Source organism: Lipophrys pholis, assembly GCF_963383615.2.
Source record: "Lipophrys pholis genome assembly, chromosome: 15".
NCBI lineage: Eukaryota > Metazoa > Chordata > Actinopteri > Blenniiformes > Blenniidae > Lipophrys > Lipophrys pholis.
In genome coordinates this window covers 22,319,986-22,347,787 of record NC_137642.1, presented here as the reverse complement: position 1 = coordinate 22,347,787, position 27,802 = coordinate 22,319,986, and the positions used below count along the sequence as shown (strand labels likewise).

The 27,802-nt window shown below is 42.0% G+C and overlaps 1 protein-coding gene across 1 annotated transcript; it reads left to right on the top strand.

Annotated features, from left to right (window-relative positions):
- Positions 1-491: 491 nt before the first annotated feature.
- LOC308121112 (heparan-alpha-glucosaminide N-acetyltransferase) lies at positions 492-26,960 on the top strand (the record flags this gene model as incomplete). Its single annotated transcript, XM_080482190.1, has 17 exons — positions 492-581; positions 1,266-1,387; positions 2,255-2,373; positions 5,377-5,446; positions 5,539-5,605; positions 9,518-9,600; positions 12,460-12,536; positions 13,601-13,631; positions 13,733-13,893; positions 15,892-16,004; positions 17,296-17,417; positions 18,004-18,127; positions 18,211-18,297; positions 19,450-19,527; positions 24,194-24,264; positions 25,356-25,468; positions 26,779-26,960. The coding sequence occupies exons 1-17, from the start codon at positions 501-503 to the stop codon at positions 26,958-26,960; spliced, it is 1,701 nt and encodes a 566-aa protein (XP_080338316.1). The 5' UTR covers positions 492-500.
- Positions 26,961-27,802: the final 842 nt, after the last annotated feature.

The following is a 27,802-nucleotide window of genomic DNA, read 5'->3' as shown; positions in this document are numbered from 1 at the left end:
GACCACTTTTTATATTGGTGTGGGAGTTATAAAGATGGGCAGAGGAAGAGGTTACTTTCAAATTGCAACATGGAGGTCAGGACAGCACTTCATGCAGCTCTTTTAGTCCTTGTTACCTGCAGCTGTAGTGAACACGGCACTCAAGGTGAGCACTGTGAGGGACTCGGGGTGGCTCGTACTTGTCCAGGAGTCCTTTCTTACACAGGAATAGATGTAAAAATATCTGTTCTGTAGCTACTTGACAGTAAATACAATTTGTTATTCAGTTTGCTTCTAGTTGCAGTTGCTGTTTTGTCGCAGTAATTTATTGTATATATCTCGTCCTAACACACAGACATCAGAATTTGCTTAACCAATAATACTGAGTCTATGTTGTGGGCTTTATGATGATAGTGATCGGATACACCCTTCTGCTATCATATATTTATGATGTAGAAGAACATCTGTGTGGCTGCTGTAAATCAGTGCTGTTGTGAGTGTCTGCAGGTCTTTCTCTGAAAATGGACCAGGCTCTGCTCACGTTTCACAACCTGCTGACAGAAGAAATGTACGTCCTCTACACATCCGATCACTGCTACAAGGTAAAGGATTTCACTCTTCTTTGGGGTTTTAATCAAAAAACCAAACTACAGTGACAGGAGCGACATCATTTCAGCACTCAAGTCAATATTCAGGTACAATCTTATGTGGGAGTGTCAGTAATTTACACCTTTTTAATCCAAATACACACACAGGAGGTCAACACTGGACCTCACTGACTTGTCATCCCAGCTAAGTCTTTCCAGTCTCCAAGAAACTCAGTGGAGTTTTATTTAGCGTGACAGATTCTGTCCTTGTTCTCTCTACAGCAGTTATTCAATGGGTTTGCCATTTTTTTCAAAAAAAATGTAAACTTCATCTACTCGTGAATCGTCATCATAAATCATGACGACGGAGGATTTTAAGATCCAAATAAAGAAGAAAGCTTGTAGTCCTCCATCGATATGCTATACTACCAATTCAATTCAACTCAATTCAACTTTATTTATATAGCACCAAATACAAGAAGTCATTTTAAGGCACCAAAAAAAACAAAACAGCTAATCATTTACTTCAACAAATTCTTATAATTTTTCATATATTTTTATTGGTGCAGCTCAGTTCAATAATCTATTCCCTGCCTTTTTTTTTTAAGCCTTGAGACCTCATTACATGTGTATTCAGGATGTTGATTTTATTTTAAAATCTAAAGCATCCTCAACCTTTGACCTGTGTTTTCTTTTTAGTGTGTGCCTCAGCATTTGGTCGACGTGAAGCCCAACAACAACAATGAATCTGCAGTAGTCAGCACTAAGTTCGCTCTGACCATTCGATTACAGTCACTAAACAGGAACACAACCATTTGCAGGTAAAACGTTTGATATTACAAAATAACATCAGACCCGCGGGCCGCAGAGCTTAAACTGCTGATTGCTTTCCTGTTTATTTGCCTTAACCGTGCCTGTGGGAGCGCATTGCTCTTGTCTCCAGACACATTACACTGTGGTGGCATCCGACGGTTGCATCAGCAGTCTGGGAGATTATTTACAGGCTTGGGGGACTAAATTCTGACCTGCTTTCGGAACCTGAGTGATGTCCTCCCTTAAAACCAGCTCGCTGGGTATCGATCAGGAGCCATTTTGGGGTTAATAAGACCTGACATTCCAATATTGATGAAAAGGGCTCATTAAAGCTTGAAAGCCACATGTCCTGCAGAAGCATCAGCGGGATAGTAAGAGGAGTCGACAGTTATCATATTCATAAATCTGATGAGACACACCTGTGAAAATGGTACACGTTTTTTAGTTTTTTTTTGTTACAGCATGACAAGAATGCGCTGTTGCTTTTTAAGCTCTCTAAGAGGTCTAGTATCTCAGATCAATGCTGAGGTCTCTAACCAGACTGTGCTGCTATTGATTTCCTTTTGGCCTTTGAAAAAACACTCCAAGTGATAGCTAGTATGTCATCCCAACAGTGGATCAATATCAGTGTGTAATGCATGTTTTTTGGGCCTGAAACTGGAGCCGGTAGGGGGGGCTGACCCATGCGCTTTGAGCATATAGACACTAGGTGGTGCTCATGAGCTGCCCATGAATAGAGGAACACAAGCAAATTTGATACACAGAAAACAGCCACATCTTCCCCAAGAGATGTTATGGAGCATTAAATAAAGTAGTCTGTACTTTATGTGCTTTTAAGGGACGTGTGTCTGGATGTTTCACTGTTCTGGTTGCAGGTGGAGTCAGACTTATGAAGAGGGGGGTCAATACTCAGTTTGGATCCAGATGTCAGAGGCTCCTTCTGATGTCAGCTGCTTTCAGACTGTGGATGAAGCGTCACACAATGCAAACCTCCGTGAGTAAACAGCTCCTATACAGAGTATGAAATCCATCAACATAGTTTAGAGGTGGGGTTTTTTTGTTTTTCGTGGGAGGAAAAGCCTCCTCCTCTCACACTGCACATGATTTGTTCATTCCAAGTAGCAAATAATTTTTGGATGAATGTTGGACATCGTAATATTTTTCCCATTATAGGATATTATTCTTAACAGCTTTTATGACCCATTTACAATACAAACAAACTATATTTCACATTACTGAATATGCTGTAAATTTGAAATACCAGTTAAGTCTTTACATAGTTTACAAATGTCATAACTGCTACAATTATACTATAGTTATGCATACCTTTGTTTTACAGTAATATTTAGGGCCATGCAGTGATGTAGTGGTGAGTACTCTCATTCTACAGTGAGAAAGTCCCCAATTTGAGGGGAGGTTGGGCTTTGTGAAGAGTTTCCATGTTCTTCCTTTGTGTGTAGTTTTTCTCTGGGGTTCTAACCTGGTTTCCTCCCACTTTCTAAAGACATGGATTTGAGGCTAGTCGTTGACTCTGAATTATGTGTGTGACTGTGTGTCTCTCTGTGATGGACTTGTGACCTGTCTAGGGTGAAACCTCCCTATACTCACAGTCAGCTGGGATTGGCTCCGGCACTCCACAACCCTGATATGGATAAACTTGTGTAAAACATGGCCTGTTGGATGGAAGTCATATGTCTATATTATCAGTATCCCTAAGTTTAATTAGTTTCCATCAAACTCACTAAATGTGTGTTGTAATTTAATAATTAGTTTTCTACTTCCACTTTTTGAATCATTAATTCGTCTTGTAGATTCAAAGGAATAAAATTATGCTGGAAAAGTCCTTCCCCGAAACCAGATGTATCCGAGTATTTCTCTGGCGCCCTGGTTGAGGCCCGCCTCCACTCTGAAACTGCTTTGTTTGGAGTGTTGTCCAGTCCAGCAGGCTGTAATCTCTTCTCATCAATCAGGATTTCTGCAGAAGTTGTTGAGGTCACATTTATTAGATTCAGGTGAGTTGGAAGAAGGATGTTTGGAACATGCAGGATGGTGGCCTTCCAGGCACTGGCTTAAAACAACTGACTGGAGACTGGATTTGATTGGCTCGTGGAGGCACAGTGACAGTAAAGGAACATGAGGCCAACCCTTTGATCCAGTCTCTTCTTAATTGAGTCAGCAAACAGGAGAATCACTTCTCCTGTCCACATGCACTGTGCAGTAATCCTCATCTGTCTCCTGGGACATGATGCGTATTGATCACATAAGACTTGCCGTCTTCAAAAGGCATAAAAGAAAAGCTTTTCTGCTTGTTTTGAAGGCCTGGCCTCTGTGTGTGCAGCATTGTGGGTAATACATTAGGGAGTGTGGAAGGATTAGGGCGTAATGGGATTTTGAAAGCGCCTCTCTCCATAATGTACACTCTACTTAACAATATTGCAGATTATGTTGTAGATCAGACTTTTAAGGCCAAGTAGCCATTATCCGTTATGGTCAGTGTGACTGCACCTCTCACGGTATGATGAGCTTCCATTAGCTTCGCAGACCGGTGATTATACAAACTCCCCATAGGACTTGCTCAGCTTAAGTAATGGTCTGGTCAGCAGCTCAGGACAGGTAAGAGTTGCCCTGCCAGGGAATTTCAAAGTTTACTTCGGTGTCTCAGATTGATCGGCTGCAGGGCTTCATGAGGTCACCGCTCTGGCGCTGTACTCTTTAAGCATATGTTTGTCTGCAGCTGCTATCAGATGCACCCTTTAACCGTGTTAGTATTGTATTCTGCATTGTACCACAAACCGCAAGTCACCTGCGCATCCAGCAATACTCACCAAGAAATCCACATTATCGACGAAAATTAAGTGTCTGATCGACATTCCAAAATATATCCATAAACTGAACTTAATTTAGTCACCTCAGATGCCACCATTAATTTTCTGTTTATCCTGCCAGTAACTGAATGAGTGATATGGGGCCGCCGCATAGATCCCGTGTTGTTTCACTTCATCTGCTGAGAGCTTTATGATGGCTTTATGAGGGCCGACCTGACTTTTCCAAAGCAATTAAGTGACCACTCTTTGCTCGGAGTGGACGTCCGAATGTGGATTCAGCTCATGTTAAAATGGCTCCTCCTTGTTTGCTTTTCCACTGAAGTCAAACAACGTACGGCCCACTTATTTCCTGTGCTTTGACGCACAGAGACCACACTAATCTCCGCCTGAGTCTGTGTCATAGTTTTATAACCAGTAGCACATCTGTAAAACCCCTTTGCTTTTCTTTGACTGATACTGGTCAAGGAGATACAAATTTTGGGGGAAAAATCTTCAATTAGAGATTTGGTATTTTACCACCATGCCATGGCAGTGAGACAGACACATGAAGGGACAGGAGCCATTGAAATACAAGCGATTGAGCATTTACTAGGTCTGCTTTACGTTTGTGAAAATGTGATTTTCAGAGAGGGTACAGACTTGCCTATCAAACTATTAAGTTTTGCCACAAAACGTTCTCTTTCACTTCGGTTAACTTGTGTATTTTTTAGCAAAGAGGACACGTCTAGTTGAGACTCTTTGTACCGTCTTGTGCCATAAACCTCATCTTGACCCTGCTCCTGCCCTCTGGCAGTCCCACTGTGTTCTCTCGTCCCCGTTCCAGTGCAGGCTTTCATTTTCCTTTTGGGATGCCTGCAGAATTAGATTATTTAGAATGATTGCTCCTTGATGGATCCAACTGGAGTTTGCCATTAGGTTCATGCCTGTTACTGGAGGGATTCCCTTTGACACCGGTTGACTGACAGGGGGCCACAAGAGAGTCCAGAGGCGAGTAACACAGGAAGTTTGGACTGGCAACCAGCCCCATAATTCCTGGACAGATCCTGCTCTGAAAGAGACGTGCAGTACAGAGATCCTGACTTCCACATTGTAACACTGTGACTCGAAGTGAGTTAGATTGATTAATCTAACAATTCCCATTTGTAAACATGTCCATCTCTTGTTTTTGTCAGCTCTTCTGGCGGCAACTCTCCTGCTGGCTATAATCGCTCTCCTGTTCGTTCTAGTCCCCTACATCTACAGGTATGTTTTCCACATCATCCACAAGCAGAAAACATTCGGCTCTGATTACTCTTCCATCAGTACCAGGCAGCTCAAACCTGCTCCTTTTACAGGAGGCGTTGCACATCAGGTTTTATTAGGACCATTTGCTGCCAAGGTTCACAGTCCTCAGCGGATAATGTAAGTACAATGCTGCTTATAATGAATGCATTAGATTTATCTTTATAAATGCAATTAGGTGACACGGATGTATAATTTCATTGATTAGATCTAGATCCATTACAAAGCAATCAAAAGGTTTTAATGAAATGAGCATTTAGTGGCAGTATTGATGGATATAAGAATACAGAATTTTGAAAATAAGCTGGACTTATTAAAATGTTCATTACGTTTCCATCCAGTCCAACTTTGGGTTGCAGGGTGCTGAAACTGATTCCAGTTTACAATGGGTAAAGGCTGGCCAACATGCAAATGCGTTACGTGGGAAACAAGGAGAATCAATGACACACATTCACTCCATGCTCAATTTAGTCTCCAATTTAATGCATGTTTTTGCTCCAGTATCCAGAGAAGCTCCATGCAAACTCCACACAGCGAGGCCACCAGGTTTGGACTCTAACCAGGAATACTCTGTCCATCAGGCGAGTGTGCAAACCACTGCAACACCGTGCACCCCTCCTTTTACTTCTCTTCAAACTGAAAAATCGAGGAGTTGAAATCAAAGTAATCGCACAATCTTCATTTCTTCACTGGACTGGAGACTGTCAACATAAACGTTGCCTAGCTCCAGCAGTTACATTGCATTATTTTCGTTTCCTGAGATGCATACCAAAATTGCTCTGAGACTCCAGTCATCAGGCCGTTTGGGAGACACTAATGGAATGATTGATACAAATGTTAGCAGAGCCAGTTGAAAAGCAGAGTCTCATGAAAGAGATAGTGGATTGCATCCCGTCCAATCATCCTGCAGCATGGCCAGAGTGTCTGTGCGGTTTTGGAGAACATGAATGGCTCCTCTCATTCTTCCAAGCGAGATGTCTCTGGCTTCCATATGCCGTCTGGATGGCATGCAGATCCATCAGCGCATATTAGCGCTGGTGTCTTCCTGCTCTGGTTCTTTAAACTGCTGCACGAGGCCAACGAGTCAGGCTAATCCAACTGAGAGGCCAACAGGCCAGAGTCATCCAAACGCTGCCTTCACAGAGGGGATGATTTGGGGTTTTTACCCCGGGCACGTTTGGATCTCAGAACTGTTGTGCTTGTGTAAAATCATAAAATAACTTCACTACAGGTAAACATTTTGTCCTGTATCCAATGAGTTTTTTTTTTATTCTAAAGGTTACTGAGGGTACTTAAAGTAATGTTGCAATCAAGGCAATTTTTTATTTCTTTTCACATCTCAAAACCTGATCACCAATGGACAGGAGATAAAACAGTGCAAGGTTCAGCGTTAGAGTGCAGTGTAAGCCACCATGCAGTAGCCATCGGATTTTCAGGGGGGTATTAGCAATGTTAAGAGTGAAAACAAAGACATTGAAATAATCTTTAATTTAAACATTCATAGCATTAAAAGAGGATGAAGGTGATGAGGTGAATTTGAAGCCTTCTTTGTCGATATTTCATGGTATAACAGGATCAAATCAGGTTATTTTATTTGTCACACACTTCAGTGTCCAAACAATAGACAAACTAATTTAAAACAATGGCTGACATAGCAGTTCCTCCTGCAGACATTACCACTTAGAAAAGTGTATCCATCATATACATTTTTGCCGGCTTTGCCCGGTCGTGAGGAGGCAGACTCCTGACAGTGCTCATAGTTCTGATGGTAAAACAGACTGCAAAGAACACAACAAATTCTATTTGATTCATTATGTTCCTAGACACCGTAAAGCACTTTAACAGACAAAAACCAAAAAGAGTCAATGCAGTTTGTGCTGCAATGGAGACTGCAGGAGAGATTTTCAGGCTTAGAGCCTGAAATAGCAGATCGCTACTGGTTTTAAACTAAGTAGGTGGGACTAAAAGCAATGTCTGGCCTGTTGACCTCAGAGCATTGGTAGAAAATATCGTTTCAGCTGGTCAGCCTGACCATGTAGGGCCCTAAAATTAAGACTAGAATTTTAAAATGAATTCCCAATTTTCCTTTGAAATAACAATATATCTGGATGTTGTTAGTATAGAGATGATAAGAAATTGAACTGTAACATGTAATTATTCAGCCAAGAGGGAATATCTACAGCAAGAAGAGAATTGAATCCAAAATAGATCCCTGAGGTACTCCACATGACAGTTTTGCTCTATCAGACATTGCTCTGTTTAGATCTGTCAGGTAGAATGTAAACAATTTTAAAACAACACCAGTAATTTCAAATCATTATGCTTGTTAATCATGACACTGCGATCCATAGCATCAAAGACACAGGAGCGATCCACTAGTCAGAACTGTACGGTCTTCAGAATCCGCTGCCATTAAAATATCACGAGAAGATTTCAGCAAAGCAGTTTCTGTAGATTGCAATTTCCCAAAAAACAAACTGAAGAATATCTGTCACATTAGTTTTCTCCAAAAAAAACAGTTAAGTTGCTCAACAATTGTTTTGTTTTTTTTGTTGTGTTTTTTCTAAAATCTGTGACATAAAAGGTAATTTGGATATTGGTCTGTAGCTGTCTGGAAGTGATGGATCTAAATGAGTTTTTTTCCAATATTGCCTCAACAACAGCTTTTTTTAAAAGGCGCTGGGAACTGAGCCATCGTTTAGGGACATATTAATCATTTTCACAATACAGGGCCCATTTTAGTCAAAGACAATACTGATGGCCAGCTTTTAGTTTATAATCCAACATAGATACGTTTGTGCTTCTATGCACCAAGGGCCTCTTTTACACTACTGACAACGCTTCCCCGGACTTCATCAGCCAGACAGCCTACAACATCTACACCATATATATCAACCACATCTATTCAATATTGTGAGCACATTTTTCTTTTTTCACCTCCCAAACACTTGAAATGAAGCTGGAGAGGTTGCAATAACCAGTTAGTCTGCTATCTTATTGGAACATTTTAGTGTCGATTTTTTGAGAGGATTATTTCATAAATCTTTCGTCAAAGCAGAAATGGACAATAATGAATCTGTTAATGACCAAAATGCATAAAAAGCTAGATGGTGATCATAGCCCATTAATTGATCTTCATTCGTAGAGCAACCAAACTCAGAACAGGGACCATCAGTTCAACCATTCATCTACTATACAGGATGGGGAGGAGTTGCAGTCCATCGCAACCGACTATGAGCAAATACAAAGTTCACCCTCACAGGGAAAACACAGAGACAAACAATCACACAGACTCGAGATCATACCTGTGGGCAATTTAGAGTCTGACTAACTTCAAACATGTTTTCAGACTGTGGGAGGAAATTGCCGTGTTTGGAGTAAACCCTCACACGCACAGGGACCGCAAACCCCACGGCGTTCACTGGACTCAAACTGGAACAGGAAATTAAACAATATATAAATGAATGAGGGAAAATATCAAGTTACCAATTTCAATTTCAAATATTTGGATTATCTAGTTTACATCTTTAGTGCAAGTCTACAAAACTGTTATTAATCATGATATTTCTAAAACATAATTAACATGTTAGTTTTGAAATTGTAAAAAAAACAAAAAACTTTTGAGTTATTTGATCCACAAAATAGTTACGTTTGAAACAAAAGTTTAGAACGCTCAAAAACAAAGAAGAACTTCACAGACTCAAAATATTTCCGTTGATATAATTTTACAAGTTCACATGATTCAATATATGTATTTACTTGGAGCATCTGCAGTGCACATTGCTGACTGCTTGCTTCATGTCTGTGAGATTAGCCGCCACATCCGCTTTGCTTTCAAGCCAAACATGTTGTTGAGTAACCCTAAACCCCAATCATACGAATCCACCACAAACAGATGCAGCATGCGCAGATTGAACCCGTATGGTTTTCTGCGTTTGCAGACGGTGTTAATAAGGTAACAAATGTTGTCACACAGCCTCACATGACCCACAGTGCTGACATCACTCTGTGTCTCTGCTGCTGTCCCTGCAGGACGGAGCTGCTGATTGTGAAACTGCAAACAGCCCCAGTGAAGCTAAACCAACACGTCTGCTCTCCCTGGACGCTTTCCGAGGGTATGCACAGCATCAACAGCCATCCTGTTTATCACTCTATCACCACATGCTGCTCGTTCACATGCTAATTCTTTTAAAGCATGATGAAAATACACAGGCCCGACGTAATGAATAATTAGAGGGGTCACAGTCTGGCCACATGCTCCCCCAAGCTTTTGTTATCAGGCGGTATAGCTTCGGGCATGATTTCTGATATCAGCGCGTCTCGGGTTTGGAACAGTGGGTTTCTGTTGGACAGGAGTGATGCATGTGATTGAATCTGGGCTCCCTGCTCGCCTTAATTGTGGCCTGAAGGGAGACACAAAGCACATCTCTCTGGAAACAGGATGCTGGTGTGGCTTTGACCTCCCCCTCACAAAATAATTGATGTAATAATACCGTCAACATATCAGCACACATCCACACGGCCATAGATCTACTGCCAAACCGAAGAACGAGAGGAAATCCAGCAGCAGCATCCAGCAGACAATTGGCATCTCCTCCATCTGTGGCTTTCCTTTGGAAGAAAACCGGTCTGAAACCACAAAGCATATGTGCTGAAGTGAAAGTACTACATAGTTTAATTTAATGTGGGAGCTGAAGCAGTTGACTATATTTCTGCAAAGGTTCAAGGAAAGGATACATTTCAAATGAGCTTCCCTTCATTCGCACTCACTGCTGCAGTCCCGCTCAATCTTGTTAACTGGAATGTCATGCTGGGTTGCAGATACCTGTCGCATATTGATGTCCCGATTGGCAGCGCAGGAAATTCTCATACCTGGCAATGTACTTAATCAAACCATGACTCAGCGCTCAAGATTAACGCTCCGTGCGCCTCCTCGGCCTCGTGACTTATGATCCATACCCCTGATAAGTAACAACTTTCTCCAGAGAACAGACACATCAGTCATCTGCCATAAATGCTGAGACATTTCTGAAGGGAAAAGACTTTTTCTTCCCAGCTGAAAGGTTTTTCTGATCATTGCTCAGAGCTGCAGTGACATGATATACAGAGAGCATTGGTGCACCGTTGCACGTTAATTTTTCTAAAAGGATTTGGATTTTAATCTTATGCTGCTCCACTAAAAGCTCCTCGCCAGTTTATCCACTCTTGAAAATCGCACTGTCAGTAGTTAGAGGTGCAGTACAACAAACGGAACAACTATTACGGCAACACGGCGGACTGGAAGCTGCATTAAACACCAGGTGGCTGACTCATTCTATGTCCGGTTTTGACTCGGATCCAAGTTCTCTGATTCAGTTTCAGAATGCGTTTCACTAAAATCTTTGGCGTTGCAAATCAACGTGTAATTTCTCAGGACCAGACTGGGCATCCATGCAGCTGATAGGACCAGCAGAGCGGGTAACCCAATACTGTGCAGGGATAGAGTATGTCTGTCCATTTGCAATCGGGAGAAGACCGGAGTTGGTACTCTAATCGGTGATGCAAGTACAATGATTCGAATCAAACAAGTCCCTAAGTGTGTATCAGTGGCATGTTGTCACTGCAAGAGAGGGAAGTTCCTTCATAATCCCTTAACCATAAATCCCACACACAGATTCCCAGAGAGGAATTAAGTCCATTACTGAAGTGACAAATGTTCAGTGGCGAGCCTAACGGGGATATTAACAACTTAAACTTGATTAGGAACCAGGAAAAAAAGTCTGCAGTGCGTCAACCTGAACATTACCACCTATTTGCTTTCACGCTGAACAATAGCAAGAGTTGTCGGCATGCATCATATTAATTTACCACTTTTAGTTTCCCTTGATCGTAATTAGTGGCCTCTGTTGTTGCATGTGTGTGTTAACTGTAATGCACTCATTCACCATCAGACAGCAGAGTGTTTTAATTAAGAAGATGGCCAATAAGCCGTGATATTACAGGGGTTTTCACAGGGTCTCATCTGGCTTGCGATTTAACCTTTGCCTTTGTTGCTATGGCAACTAATGGATGTGTTCGTCAAAATTTAAATGATAGCCTGTGTGTGTGTGAGAGTGAGAGAGAGAGAGAGCGAGAGAGAGAGAGGGAGAGAGAGAGGGAGTACATGGACACATGTGCCGGGGGTTTACTCTGCTTTAATAGCCATTTTGAGATGATAGTGACCGATTAAAATCTTGTATCAGCAGGTTGAGGCTAAAAGAGCAGTAATGGCTTTGGTGCACCTCTTAATTGAATCTATGCAGAAAAACAAGAGGAGGCAGAGGTAGATACAGTGCACCTTATCAGGCCGTCTCGTTCTTAGAGGTTGTCCTAATCTTGTTATGGTGCTTGAAGATCCTCTTATGATTTTTATTATGTATTTTGATCAAATAACATTGTAAAATCATAAATTCATGCATTTGGGATGGTGAAAGGATTGCATCTGCCTCCGCTGCATGCTTCACATTGCCCCACAACTCTGAGCAGTAAATTAGCCTCCACACCCCTTTTTTTTTTTTTTTTTTTTTTTGACGGGCAACACCTTTTTTTCCCACTACTTTGAGTGTGTCACGTGTTTCGGCAGCCTTGGCCAGCGCTTAAGTATAAAGTGTATCGTATATTAGGCACAGAGTCTTGAGTCAGCATTCCTGCTCGAGGAGATCCAGAGGACAAGTGTTCATTTCCTGAGTGATTCATAATGCTTAGATTGCATTACCTTGTGTTTGGAGTGTGAAAAGCCCCTCCTCGGGCCTCCTTATTTCAAGAGTTAATATCTCATCACAATTAATGTATTACAGTCAAAACGTGATAAACAAAATGAATAGAATTGAAGCTATTTAACATTTTACAATCTTGTTTTTTATTAACTATTGTCTTTTCTTTATTTTTGTTGTTTTCAAATTTGCCTGGTCGTTTCTGGTTTTGTTTTTCACTGCTGCGTTTCATCATCCTTGTAGCTTTTCCCTGACGGTGATGGTGTTTGTGAACTATGGAGGAGGAGGCTACTGGTTCTTTCAACATGCACCTTGGAATGGTAAAGCTCAGGCAACACATACATAGTTTGATCTATCTTCTATAATGTGTTGTTTAACTAAAGAAGTTAGTTATATATGGGTGGTACACCCTGGACAGTGTCTATGGTCAGTTTATCGACACTTATCTTTGGACTGCGGGAGGACAGTAAAACATAGAATCTCCACACATACAGACCTCCAAACCTTGACTCAAATCAGGAAAGATCTCAGTGTGAACCATAGAACCACCATTTGTCCATATACATACATTTATTAAATGAAAGTAAAGTGAGAGTAGCTTACATCTGCAGTCTGGACACAACCTGACAAGAACTGACTCCATGAACTCGAAGCTGTCACTCAATGTCACCATTGTTCTCTACATGTCTGTAGCTCTGCCGTCGTTAACTGTGATAAATGTAACCTCAGAAAACAAGCACGCATATGAAGGACGCCATTCCTCCTAAAAGCCAGATCAGAGGGAACATCCATAGATATTATTTGTTATTAACTAACGAGGAGGAGATGATGATGATGATGAGGAGGAGGAGGAGGAGGAGGAGAAAGAGGCATGATGAGGGTTGAAATGACAGTTGAAGGAGACGAGAGGATGAACCCCCCCTCCCTCACTGATGGCCAGGATGGAGGTGCTACAAAGACGATTTGGTTGGATTAGCAGTTATTGAGAGTGTTTTCTGTGAGTTAGTAAATGGTTCAACAAATGCAAAAATGAGACTTTGTTTTTAGGAAATGCATATAATTGTTTCTGGGCTTTCTCGATCCAAAGTTCTTAATGGACTATTTGCCGCATGTACAAGCGTGCATTGATCACAGAGGTGGATTGATTAATCTTCTCTTGGCTGCAGGGCCGCTGCTGTCACGGCAGAGTGGATATTTATTAATCACACCTCCTCTAGATGGAAAGTTAATGACAGAAGCGGCACTTAAAGGACATAACATTGTTCTTAATTCACCCCGATGTCTGTGTGGATCGAGGGCAAGAGATGTGAACTCTGTGTAAAAACATCCACTTCAGTATCTGCCGCTCTATTGATAATTAATCATGCTTCTGAATGTGTTGCAGGTCTAACTGTGGCTGATCTTGTCATGCCCTGGTAGGTTTGATTCCACCCTGTGATGTTTTTGAGTCTGTTCATTCCCCTTGTGCACGTACAGTACATGTGTGTGAATAACACAGCACTGTTGTGTCTCTTAGGTTTGTCTTCATAATTGGGACTTCAGTGGTTTTGGCTTTCAGATCCATGCAGAGGAGAGGAGTGAGCCGCTGGCAGCTGCTGCGAAAAATCACCTGGAGAACAATCGTCCTCCTCATGCTCGGTTTCTGCTTCCTGAACTACTCCCCGAGAGACGGGCCGCGTAGGTGCAAAACACACAGCAACATGAGAGCTTGCAGAACAAAAACAGTGCATGTGGGATCGTGCATGTTGTGTACTTTTTGTTTGCTCAAAGCAGCAGGTCTAATTATATGTGCACTTACTGCATGCAGTAGACCAAATTATGAGCATCAGTGGAGAACAAGGGGGAGGTTTCTTGTAATAAAGCACCTGTTGATGTTCTCTAAGGATTTATTTTTTTCACTCTCTGGTGCATCAATTTAACCAATTAGTGTTTTTAGTAAATGGTAAGAACTCCATGAGTGATCATTTTCGGGGTTGTTTTGTTGTTAACTAATTGTTGAGAACGATGTTAAATGGAGTTGATCTGCAGATTTGTGCTGAAAGCCGAGGCTCCAGGGCAAAGCCAGGGTTAAAGCTGGGGGATAATATTGAAAATCCCTATTTCACCGTCCACCTGGGATACACAGGGCGCCCTTCACGCATTAGCTATTTGTGGTGCTAATGGACTTTCCTGGGTGGGTGTCGGAGTAACAGGGTTAACAAAAATATTGTGGTTGTGTGCGCAGTCTCACAGATCCAGCACTGAGGGGGTGTTAGTTGGGGGGGTTATTGGACGGCGGCAGATTGAGCAAAAACAAGCTCTGTGGTAATGGACAATTACAAACAGATAGTGTTACACCCGTCAGCTCGACACAGCTGCCGACGACTCTGCTGCTGCTCAACGCCGATCATAACAACACAGCGACTTTCACCGTAAACTGCAGCTTTGCCCTCCGTCTCCAAGGACGTCCTCAGCAGGCCGGTCCCAGGGTTTGATCTAATAAGAGAATGGAGTCATACCGGCTCAATACGTGAAACCCTTTCAATGTCAGACGAGACAGAGGAATTTGTTAACCTCTGACATCAACTGTGAGTCATTTCAAATAAATCCTGACATGCTGGGAAGAGCAAATCACCAGCAAACCAGCATTAAACCAAAACCCTTAAATCTATTTTTTCACCAAATTTTTGTTACTTTTTACAGTTTTTTTGACTGTTTATATTTAGAATACAATACAATACAATACAATACAATACAATACAATACAATAGAATATGAAACAATGACTTTTATTTTGCTAAAAGCAGTCAAATTATCATCTTTGACAGTATTTTCCATTTGATTGCTAGTGAATGGTTCCAAAACAAACAAAAAAAACATAAATCACAAGCTGATGAGTTGCTTCAAAGAATGACAATGTTTTGAAAAGTTGTTGGTAGAGTTTGTTTGCTCCACTTTCTGCTTTCTGTTTTCAGTTCTGCTGATTCCCGACATATATTATGGAATCAATCTATCACCCAGAGAAGTGAAGCAGACAGCAGCGCCTTCACTTAGATGATTTTGAACGTAAAACGTGGTGTCGTTTTCACTCACAAAAAAAGCCTGAACTGATTAAAAAGATGAGGAAAAAGAAGAAAGAAAACCTGAAAGTTTGATGCCGTTTACATTCACACAATGAGTGACAAAAGCACGGGGTGCCAAAAACAATAAATTATCCATGCAGGGGGTGTAACCTGCAGATTTAACTAAAGTGTCATTAGTAAAAGCTTCCTCTTTTCCTGTGAAAGCAGAGATTTCCGCCTCTTATTTGATTTGTCCAGATCAATGATTGGGATCATATTGTTTTTACGGCACTTTGTGCGGCAAAGAGGTTTTCAATTAACTAATGTGTAGATTACCATCAATCTCTCAACCAGCAGCCAATCCTACCCTTCCCAATTTGCGGAGGCCGAGAGATAACTGGGAATCTTTGATTAGCTTCCCACGTTCCTGACATATCCATATCCTGAAGGCTGACACCCTTCTCCCGGTCCCCATGCTGGTCATCAGCCCCCTCTCCGGAAATACCAGGAGCTGTAGTAGTGGCAGTGGGATGACTGAGAGGACTTCTAGGTGCTTAAATCAGCACAAATTGTGAGTTCATGTGTTCTTCCTGTCAGTCTGAAGGTGCACAGTGCTGTCGATGCTGTGTTGCAGTGTCCTGGTCCTGGCTGAGGATCCCCGGAGTGCTGCAGCGTCTGGGCTTCACCTACTTTGTTCTGTCTCTTCTGCAGACTTTCTGGGGCCAGAAAGAAATCCCATCGAGAGCGGTGAGCAGTTCTGTCAAGTTCACTTTCATCAGTCATCACACGCAAGGAGAAAAAAAAAAAGAAAAAAGAAAAGCAATGAAGTTGTCCAACCTGAAACAGCACATTAAGAATCCACAGAGAGACTCTTCTCAAGTCCAAAGCTTTGTGTGGATAAATGTAAAAATGTTAAAACAATATCTACAGAGAGAAATGCAGCAGCTTTACATTTCCCAGCCTAACTGAGTGTTCAACATGTGGACATTTTTACTGAGCAATGTTAGATGAGATCATTTATTGTCTTATTAGTTCATGTTGGAAAGCTCGAGGGCTCACTTTAATATCCTGGAATTGAACCATTAATTTTTCATACTGTGAGGCAATAGCGTTAACCACTATACCACAGTTCATAATACTGAATTAATGTGGCTTCACTAAACTCTAAATAGCTTAACTAATCCACTTCATATTTGTTCGAATTCACCAAATATCTAAATTTGTTGTTTAGAAATCATATAATTTCCAAACAAGACGTTTTTGTAAATATCTCATTACTCTTGTTCAAAACATCAGTTCAGGATCATAACATTTCTCTCTTCCTTTTTTAGAATTTTAATGAGCCTTGTGCTTCTCCGCAATCTAATTTATTTTATTTCCTTCCCCTCCTCTCTTAGATTGTCCTTCAGTGGACAGACACAAACCTTCAGGGCTGTATTTCAAAACTATTAGACACACTTTAGCACAAAAATGCTCCAATGCCGACAAGGACAAACGTTTCTTGGGAGCAAGATCTTAAAATTAATATCACAGACACCACCTGAGAGGCCGTTATTACTCACATAGATCCAAACTACAAAAATAAATGTCCTCTCTGTCTCAGGGGAGTTCTGATACCAGCATACAAGATCAGTCACCAGCAACAAGGAGGCCTTTATCCCGGAGATGAAACTCATTAAATTATCCTGCTTCCTGATATTTGTGCCTGAGACTCTTATGATCTATAACAAAAACAATAGATTCCAATTTGTATGTGACTCCAACAAAACATTTTCTACAAGTCAAATGCTTTATGTGACTCATAATGTTAACACATTTTGTAATCCACAAACGGCTTTCTCTTCTTGTGCTGTGATGTGTTAATCCAGGGGGGTCAAACATAAGGCCGGTGAGCCAAAAACGGCCCGCAAGAGGCTCCAATCGGGCCCACCAAACCAAGCAAACTGTAAAAAACTGAAATTTCCATTGTTGAGACTGTAGTAATTTTTAGTAGTAATTGTTTCGTTTTTGCGATCTACCTCCCTATCCATCCTCGCAGCATCACTGGTGGAACCCCCTCCAGGATGTTTTCCTTTACTGGCCCCAGTGGCTGATCATCGTTCTGCTGGAGACGGTGTGGCTGTGCGTCACGCTCCTCATGCCTGTACCAAACTGCCCAACGTAAGTCCGAACCGCGCTGTCATATCGCCGGCTGATGTGTTCATTGTTCCGCTGTAGACGCATGCTAAGACTGTCAGTTTCCCCCCCCCCGTTGCAGCTTGCAGAGATAATCTCCAGTTGGGGCTGTTGGGCTGCAGCCGCGGTGTTGGTGTGCACCCTGTGCTGCAGGTGTTATGAACCACTGTGATTTATGGGCCTGTGGTGGATGCTTCAGAGGGCATAATTAGCCAATCTCAGTCTGTCATGTGCAATAAGAGGAGTGGAGGCAGAAGATCCATCTTCCTTGCTCGGTGTCTTCGGCTTTGTGGGTGTGTGTGTGTGTGTGTGTGTGTGTGTGTGTGTGTCTGTGTGTGTGTGAGACCCTGCATGCTATCAGGTATACAATACAGTGGGTTCAAATAGATGTGTACTACCTTTTTCCCCAAAGCTCCTGGTTCCCCCAACATCTCTGTGGGGATTTGTTGGAAATTCATCACATTACAGCTGATCTTAAATCGGCTTCCACTGACACATATTACATTTTCTATGAATCCATGTATTTTTGTGTGATACTGATGTATTTCTTCTTGTTTGGATGTCCTATCAGAGGGTATTTAGGAGCTGGTGGAATTGGTGATAATGGCCTTTACCCAGAATGCACTGGGGGTGCAGCAGGACATGTTGATAAATGGATGTTTGGTGATAACATGTTCAGATACCCCACATGCAAGGTACGCATCATTTTTATATGCAACTCAATTATATTTGATATAATTTAGAGACTCAAGTTATTATCACTTTTCTTTTGATCCAGGAAATGTATCAGACGACGCAGCCCTTTGACCCAGAGGGATTTCTGGGTACAATCAACTCTGTTGTCATGGGTTTTCTGGGGATGCAGGTAAGATGGATCCTTTTTATCTCCTGTGTGACATAAGCGCTTTTAAATGACGAATGAGTGACTTCACACAATGAATTAATGTTGAGCACAAAGTAGTGAAATCTTTTGTCAGCAAGAAACACCACATAGATCCGTTGTTTGTTTTTTTGTTTGTTTTTTTCTTCAAATTAAGCGTTTGAGCAAACCAAGTTTTATATGAATCATAACACAGGAGGCTTTCACAGGTTTATGACATCATGTACCATTATTACTAGGAGTCGTAAATACACATTTGACCTTGAAAAGTATACTATATAAAATGTATGTCTCACCTTGTTATACTACTTTTTTCCTTGGGGGGCAGTGTTGAATGATTATGGTGTCGATATGGTGCCTTTTTTTGAAACTGGTCTAAATGGGCATGTTTAGATATTTACTTGATTTACATATTTTATATATAAAATTAGTGCATGTTCAAAAAAATAATAATTCTTTACAAAATGTACCACAGCGTGCATTTGTGATTAAACTGAAAGTTATAAATAACTGTACTAAGTGAACTGGGACACTGTGATGGTTCTTTGAAGATGATTTAAACAGGAGTTAAAACAAATGTCCCACAGTGAGAGAACTTTGTAAGGGTGATGTGAAAGACGTTTTCCTGCCTCATTGGAAACGCACAGCTGCCATCCTTTATTGGCAAAACATCATCAGAGAGCGAGGAGAAAGCTTTTTGGTCTTTTGTCTCGAGTCTCTGATGGTGATGGTGTCACTTTTAACCATTTGGGTTTGTGGGAAGTTGCCACGCAGAAGCAGGCGCATTGCTCAATTCCCGGTGGGCGGTTAGATCTGAGCCCTTCAGTCAGCGAGTCTTAGACGACACGCCAGGTGTCCGCCGGCTCGCTCTGTGTCCGCCCATGCTAATGTCCTCGGCTGAAACATATTCATCATCACCAAATTAATCAGAGGGTGCGGATGACTTACACCCCACATCTGGCTCGACGGGACGGGAGACATGTGAGCGCCACATCAGGGACGCGCCATCGACAGCCACATCCCAGGCCTATTTAGTTACTCAAGGACACACAAATACGAGGAACACATTGGCTGTCCAGTCGGTATTTCTCAGTAAATGTATGAGTGAATGAGTCTGTTTCCCTTTCTTTTCTGCAGGCGGGGAAAATTATCATTTGCTACAAAGGGAGGAACCTTCACATCCTCAGTCGGTTCCTGGTGTGGGCCATCATCCTGGTATGTTTCAGAAGGTGGAGGTTTTAAACACAACTGCTGAAATGAATGAGAATTAAATTGAATTGATCATTTAAAAGCAATGCACCAAATCGCCTGGAACATTGTTGTGACACACACAGAGCTGGTCACTTTTACAGTCCCTGTGTTTTTTACTTCGCCTCTCAGGTGAACTCTCTAACATGTTTTCCAGCCACTGGAGCATTAGTCATAGCTGCTGAAGCCATTCATTAGCACGACCTAGTAGGAGACATGTGTGTGTGTGATCTCGGTACAATTAAACAACATCCATGTGTGGCTGTGTTTCCGGGCAGACATGGGTATCCAGCGCCTCGGGGGGATACACACCGACTCTCGTTGCCCGCCCGAGCCTCACATGTGGTTTTAGATTAGACGAGTTGTGCATATTATTTACAGTCTACTGCAAACGTCAACGCATAGGAGAAACACGATCAATTCAAGCACCTGCAGGCGTAGTTTCAAGAAACACATGTTAATTTCGATTTTTCCAAAATGGTTGAAAACTATTCAAATCTGAAGTTAGAACCTAAATGTGTTGTGTCAGCATTTGACATATTTGTTTTTTCTGTGTTGTTCTCATTCTGGGTGGTCTTCAAACACTAAAAAAGAGCCGTTTCATTTGGAGGGGGTTGTGTCTCCCACAGGGAGAGGCCGAGTGTTACAGGAGATGTTTTGCGTTTCGAAACCTGCGACAGGAGGCCGCGAGTCTGCTCTAACGAGGCTGACGGAGAGAAAAAGGCTTTGCTGAGCCACGGCCAGCCGCGGCTACTGTGTGCATTTGGCGAGATGCTGCAAGCGATGTGGCTCATTTGTAAAAATGGGGTTAGTAGGAGCCGTGCATGCTGTGGAGGCAGACATCCTGAACCGGCAGTCCTGTGACCTGAAGCGATGATGGAGCTTCAGGAGCTGTCTGCATCCGCCAGCCTTTAAAATCACACTGTACAGGATGAAGAGAAAGAAAAACAAAAGCCAGAGAAGCAGGAGTAGACTGGTGTGAGTTATGTAGTTTCAGTGCATTCTTGTGCGGTGGATGTCTTTTCCTTTACTGCTTGCGGTTTGTTTGTTTTACATATAAAGAGGAGACCAGAGGGCTGCAGCAGGTCCAGGCGTTGCCTTTTTACAGTACGACTTTCATTTTGTTTCAAAAAGGCGATTAAGATAGATAATATTAGATTGAAACTATTATTTATATGACAAGCGATTTATAAGAAGTGCAATAGAGATTGATTAAAGAAAGTAAGGCTAAACAAAATAAATCTTAATTGGAAATCCATTGGAGGGGGGGACAGTGTGGTTCCAGCTTGGTGAGAGGGGGCTCATCTTTCCACATTTTGTATACTAATACTATTGTCAATCAGAAAAGCAAGTCCATACACATTTATTTACATTTTTTTGATTTGGTGGTTTAAAAAACAAAAACAAAAAGAAACATGATACTGTCAAATAGATAACATGTCAGATGAACAACACACATTTCATTTCATAATTTAAGTTCATCAAAAATCATATGGAAAAACAGCATATTATTCTATAGTTATCACAGAATAAAATGTGTTGGAATCAGAAATAAATAATCAGAACTTCTCATTAAGTTTCAGTCTTATTCAACCCTCCAACCTGCCCGCTCTACTTGCGTCTGTTTTAGTGTGTGGTGTCAACACTCACTTTGTCACGATTCACACTCGGAGACTCAGGCGCGGACAGAGACACGGAACCAGGAGTTCTCTCAAGAGTATTTTAATTAATAAACGTGCAAGGGACTCAACCCAAATAAACAAGATAGGTGAGCTGTTACAAAAGGAATAGAAAGAAGACGGGGAACAAAAGGAGGGGAAGGGGTGACTGAACTACTCGGCAAACACTCACAAACTAGGAAACTGCCAAACTAAACAAAATACTCCAATAGGGAAAAAAATCTGAACCAACGTACAAAACAGGAATTATACCACTACTAAAGGTAAAGCTCAAAAGTACGTATTCAGGCCCAGCTAGAGACTGCGGGGAGCACACTGCCTGGTACAAAGCGGGGAGTTGTAGGAGGGTGTGGTCAGCGGTGAGGAAGCAGGACGGAGGGCATGTGCTGCAGTCCGATGGAGGGTGAACAGGGAGCCTTCCGTTGAGCTGTGTCAGTGAATGGCGTCACAAGCAGGGGCCTGGTGCGGCAGGGTTGGTCCAAAGTGTCATTAGTTTACGGTCCGGAGCTGAAGCCAGTTTTATGGGGAGCAAGGTGAATTGATTGTTGAAGCCACACCCTGCCTCAGGTGAGTGCACTCAGGTAATCAGACTGCACTCCACACCTCACCAGCATGCAGCACACGCCCACCTGAGAAAAAGGAAAGGAGGGAGGGGAAGGGAAAACGCTGGCACTAGGCCAAGCCAGAGGTGGAGGTCATGACTTTCGTATTCCCTTAGAGTTGTCTATGGATACCGTTGAGTTTCCAAATGATTTGAAATTTGTGGTTTGAGGTAAAGAACCTGACAGTTGTGTGGATTTCAAACAACTTTTGATTTGTCCAAAAACGGGATTTGATATAAAAAAGAAGTCTGCAAGAAACCCAAAATGAGATCGTAATGATCTGCATGTAACTCCAGTTACTGCCGAGTTTAAAGCTTATGCACGCAGTCAAAGTAACTTCACTAATTTGACTTAGATTTAATGAGTAATCACTACAATTATGAAAATAACTTTATCATAACAAAGTTTGAACATGGTTTATTACAAAAGACAGTTCCATAAAGTTTGATTATCTTTATTAACCATTACAGAGTGACATGAAACAAGCTTTTAAAGCCCAATGTCCTTCACATTCGGGTGGAAGGAGTACTGGAAACTACTGTTATATTGCTGAAATTTTACTCAATTATAAATGAAAGTATAAGTTCCTGTTCACAAAAACTACTCAAAGTAGTTTTCGGCTGCATTGAAATTGCACAATTTGCATTGGTAATTTCTTCCTTCTCGCTCTGGACACAACGTCAGAGAGAGATGTAAAGATCTTTTTGGAGCATTTGTTTGTACCTGCAGAGATATTTTGCAGAAAAAACATCCCATAAGCTCTTGCCACATAAGAAACTAAGCAGTCACTTTAAGTCAGTGAAACAGACAAAAGTCTTGTTTTTGTGAGTGAGAATCAATTGAAATTCTGTCGTGAGAGGGTTTTTTTGGGGGGGGCATTAACCTGAATTCTTAAATGACAAATCTCCTCCATTACGACTCCTGCTGTTGAATCTTATTGACTATCATTGTGCAGCGAGTGGCTGGAGGGAGGTGAAATAAATTAGATCCATTTGGCTTCTCCCAGAGGCTCAGAGTGATAAAGTAACACATGATGAAATAAATAAACATTAGGCCTTTATGCTTTTCCACTGTAGCTCGAGGTTTACCGGTTAATGCCACTAGGCTTATGTGGATACGACTGAAGATTATGACATTGGAGATGATGTATTCAGGATCGTACAGAGTTTAGTGACGAATCAATACAGGGGACTTAAAGTCCTGGTTAATTGAAACAGAGAATCACAATAAAATAGATTTTCTCACATTGTTGTAGATGACAGAAAGTGAAGACATGCATTATTGATTTTTGGTACAACATATGAAGAATGAGCATGACATGGGATTGTCCATGAGTTGGAGAACATAAGTGGTTAAATCTATTTTTAGTTGTTTTTTTGTTTTTTTAGCAACACAGAAGGTGAAATTAGCTTTAGCAATTGTCCTGCTCTTGATATTGACTTTTCTAATGCGATTTGAGCTCAAAGTGGAGGCAGGAGGCAGAGGCGAACAGCCTCCTGTTTCAAACATGTGCTCTTGACATTAGCGGGTCTCCTCAGTGGAGGAAGGAGCTCATTACAGCCTGCAGCCGACCACAGCGTCGTATTCAAGCGAAGGAGCTATGCAACGAGCTACAGAGTGTTGAAACGCCGGGTTGGACACCCCGGCTCACTGTGCTGAGACCTCTGTGGCCCACAGCTGTGCATCTTCCTCATCATAAACAACAGCCACTGTTAATTAAAATCCAACGATCAGGCTTCCAGAAGTGAGAGATTGAAATTGAGCGATTGCCCCACATACCAGCCCCATCCCACATCCTGCTGCCTGGATAGCCTGGAGACTCAATCCTGCCCCAGCTAGGCTATTTCCACACCATCGATTCTGTCATCTATACACATGATGGATATCCACCTAACGAGCATGTTTGGATTCTGATCCGGTGCCCTGGCTTTCTATCTGGAGTCCACCACGTTTCCTCGTGTATCTAAATCATATGTAAAGATGAATAAATGAGACAATAAGAGCTCCTGCTTATGTAGAGTTCACCAGATTGTATAGGTTTGACCTCTGAGTAAATAAGAGCAGGCAGTCAACACAGTGTGACTATAGGCTCGATTCTAAGATCACTCACTAGTTTGTCATTACAGTGATGATAAATTCCATGAATTTAAAGTGTCTCATTTCTTTGTTTCTGGTGACTCATCAGATCCACAAGTTGAGCTCGTGACTCGATGGTCCAGATTCGTACGACTCTCAAGTAATCGGTTGATCTGCTGGACTCACTTGTTTCTGTTACTTCAGGTTTTAGCAGCCCGATACGGATTGCTTTATCGTCCTGCATCGATTTGAAATCTGTTTCATTTCCACCCTCAGGGAATCTCCGCAGCCATCCTTTCTAAGTGCACGAGAGACGGAGGATTTATACCTGTCAATAAAAACCTTTGGTAAGTGCTTCCTGACCCTCTAAATCCAGCCACTTTTCCTCACAAAAGAAAGGATGGGTTTCCAACAGGCACAAATCAAGGCTGCTAAAACACGCGTTTACTTACCTCTAACGACAGCCACGACTGTAAATAATCACCCGGCCTGTCGGGAGTGTGAGGTGGAGCAGTTATACATCCACCCAACATGATCACTCTTCCTTACGGCCAGCGAAATAAAGAATGCTTTTTCCTCTCCTCCCCAGCAGCATTACACATTTTACCAGCTCTGTGGGATGGGAATGGATCACTTTCTGGGACATATAACCTGCACTCTAAACTGCTCCCAAATTATCATACACCTTTTTGGGAAAAAAAGAAAAAAAAGAAGGCAGAATGTCCTGATAAATGCTTGTAATGATTTTGCATGAAATACAGCGCAATTACTTCCTCAGACACAGATTACTTTACAGCCTGCTCATTTTTTTTTTCTACTGCTTTCCCCTTGGAAATGATGTGAATCATTTTAATGTTGCTGCGGGAAGAATACCATTTCATCTGTGATGTGTAAGCAAATTCCTCACGACGCTCCGCAGGGGCCCTCGCTGACGCTACGCTCATCCCTCGCCATTACCTGCCTGGCTTTTATAGGCAGTTCATCATGCACAGGTTATTGAGCTCTTGAACACAAGTCCATGCCTGAATGTCTAGAAGTAATTAACTCCCAGCCAAGAGTCCTTTCTGGCCCCTCTTCAGGTGAGATTTAAGAAAAAAAAAAAAAAAGAAACTACTCAGAGGCTCTGGTAGGCAGCCTTTTTACATTGTATGGCATTTCATCAACCATTCTTGCACTTACGAACAGACAGCGACAAGGCTGGTTGGCACGGCTCCACGGAGCACACGCCAGAGATCCACTGGTGATGCTATAGAACAATCCGGCAAACCGACCCGCAGTGTGCTGGGCTGGCTCGAGACCCACCGAGTGTTATTTATCTGTAGCGCAGGATTGATCGGCCGCATGTGTTTACACTCTTGTTCACACCCAACCGCTCACATTTTAGTGGCGCCCAAATGTACAGCTGTCGTAAAGCGTTGCTGATGGTCTGTCTCGGCAGGTCCCTGTCCTACGTGTTGTGCATGGGCTGTTTCTCGTTCCTGCTGCTGGGAGCCATGTACTTCGTCATTGATATCCAGAGCTGGTGGGGTGGACAGCCGTTCATTTACCCAGGTACCATCTATTCACGGAACAGGAGAGTCTCTCTTTGTGCTTTGGTTAAAATACAAACCTCACTGCTCACAGTAATTTGAACACACTGAAAGAGGCATTCATTGTCTCAAAATGGCTGGAAATGTCATTATTTTAGAGAATCTACACAGTGTGAGAAACTAATTTGCAATAAAATACTGATAAATGTGCTCTTTGTTTTCACTGAATTACTGCCACTCGACCACAGATTATATGATACAATATTTAGCAATATGGTAATTGTATCAACAATGACAGCTCTTTTTAAAATCATGAGTGTGAAAAATGAAAGTATTTTCTCATGATACTGCGTCATTTGATCCGTCATGGTAATTTACCATTTCACAGTCAATGTGACTGATCTTCACTGAAGTTTCAAAGGTTTTTGAAGTGTACAAATCTTTGTAAGACAGTTTGAAAACAAGAGAGTTGTCACATTTTATACAATTACACATTTTCTGCCAGTGTAAAATAGCATTACTTGTGAATCAGCAGGAATAAGAGCCATAAAGAGGAACGAGGTTTCCTGGAAGTGACGATGTCCGGCCCCCACAGAGGCCTGATCAAAACATAATGAAGTCTGTCTGGGTTAACATGGAGGGATTGAAGGACGTGGACCAGACAATATCCACAGATGATCTGTGTTTAGTTCTCCTAACTGTTTTAAAACAACCTGTGACTGATGTTTCTTTAAAGGCCAACAGTAATCACACCAAAGCCTCATTTCTCTCCTGCTGATTCACTTGGCGACATCAGTTTAACACATCAGTTTTCGAAATCGCTCTTGCAGATTTTCCCATGAAACCAGCCAAAAGGTTTCACACAGCACTGTAGTTCTTGGATCATAAGAGACATTTACAATCACATTCTGACAAGTTTTTGAACAGAAATTTCAACATTTATGGGGATAATTTTTTTTCTCATTTAATCTCAGTATTTCAAAATCCTGTTCTAAAATAAAAAGTTTTGGGGGAGATATAAGGGTTGTATTGTTTTGGTGGAGCCATCTGTCTTCTGGTTATTTGTTTACTTTGCATTGGACTTGGAGAGGAGAGTTTTAAGTGACTACTGCAGAAGTGATGTGCAAAGCTTTTGTAGCATTGCCCAAGATGCCACAAATACCTTCTTTTCACTATTCCCACCTATTTCACAATAATAGCAGAGACGGAGCCGTTATTACAAGATAGCTGCAAACCGAAGGCCATCATAGAAAAATACCAACATTTTCCCAGAGAAAAAATAAAACAACTATTCAGTGATAACTTGTTTATCTCTCTTTGTCTCCTCCTCAGGGATGAACTCCATCTTTGTGTACGTTGGCCACTCTCTCCTGGGCTTCTACTTTCCTTTCAGCTGGGAGATGCGCTTCCAGGCGAGCCACTGGGAGTGGCTCTTCCAGAGCCTGTGGGGAACCGCGCTGTGGGTGCTCATCGCCTCCTTCCTCTACAGAAAGAAATTCTTCCTCAAAATATGAGCTGGATCCTCACTCTTAGTTCTGTACATGCTGTTATTTTTCTTTATTAAAAGTATTTTAGGTGACTGTCACGTCTGAGAGTTTGTTTTGGGATTTATCAGTTTGGTCAGCTACAACCCATTCATTGACGATACAGCCACTGACATCCAAGTTACTATCATAATCAAGCAGCTCAAGTTTAATTAAAAAAGAAAAAAAAAAAAGCTTCAGCACAGTAGAAAAAGCATAAAACATTTGTGTGATAAATCCACTAAAGCGCCTTCCAGTTCGTGAGGAAGGTGAAGGGGGGGGCAGCTGAGGGCTTATTTGATGCTCCTTGTTTTGTGCACAGAATAAAATGATTAAATCAAATACACTGAGGTGGTACTTAACAAATTAGGCCGAGTGATTCCACTACACACCAGGCCGACCATTATGGGTCGGTTGCCATGGCCACTCCTCCTTTTTGTGCGTGCGTGTGGGTACCATCTGCTGTCCAAGTGACAGTACTTTAATAGGGGTCAAGATGCACAGCTCACAAAGGAGCGTCATTAATGGGACCGACACCTCTTGCACTCATTGTATTAGAGAATCAAGGAAATTACACAAATCCAATTCATCAGACGAGCCCCCTCGAAGCGCCTCAGCCCTTTGCATGTTTGGCTCGGATTATAACATTTCCACATGAGAAAGATTTCAGAAGAGTGATTTACATGTATCTGTGCGACGTATATGTGACAGTACTAAACAGTGTTTCACACGCACACATCATGACATGACCATCTAGTTAATGAAATGAAACAGCAACACACTCTCCCTCTAGGCGTGGAACCCTATGAGACATTCCCCACAAGCTGTGATAT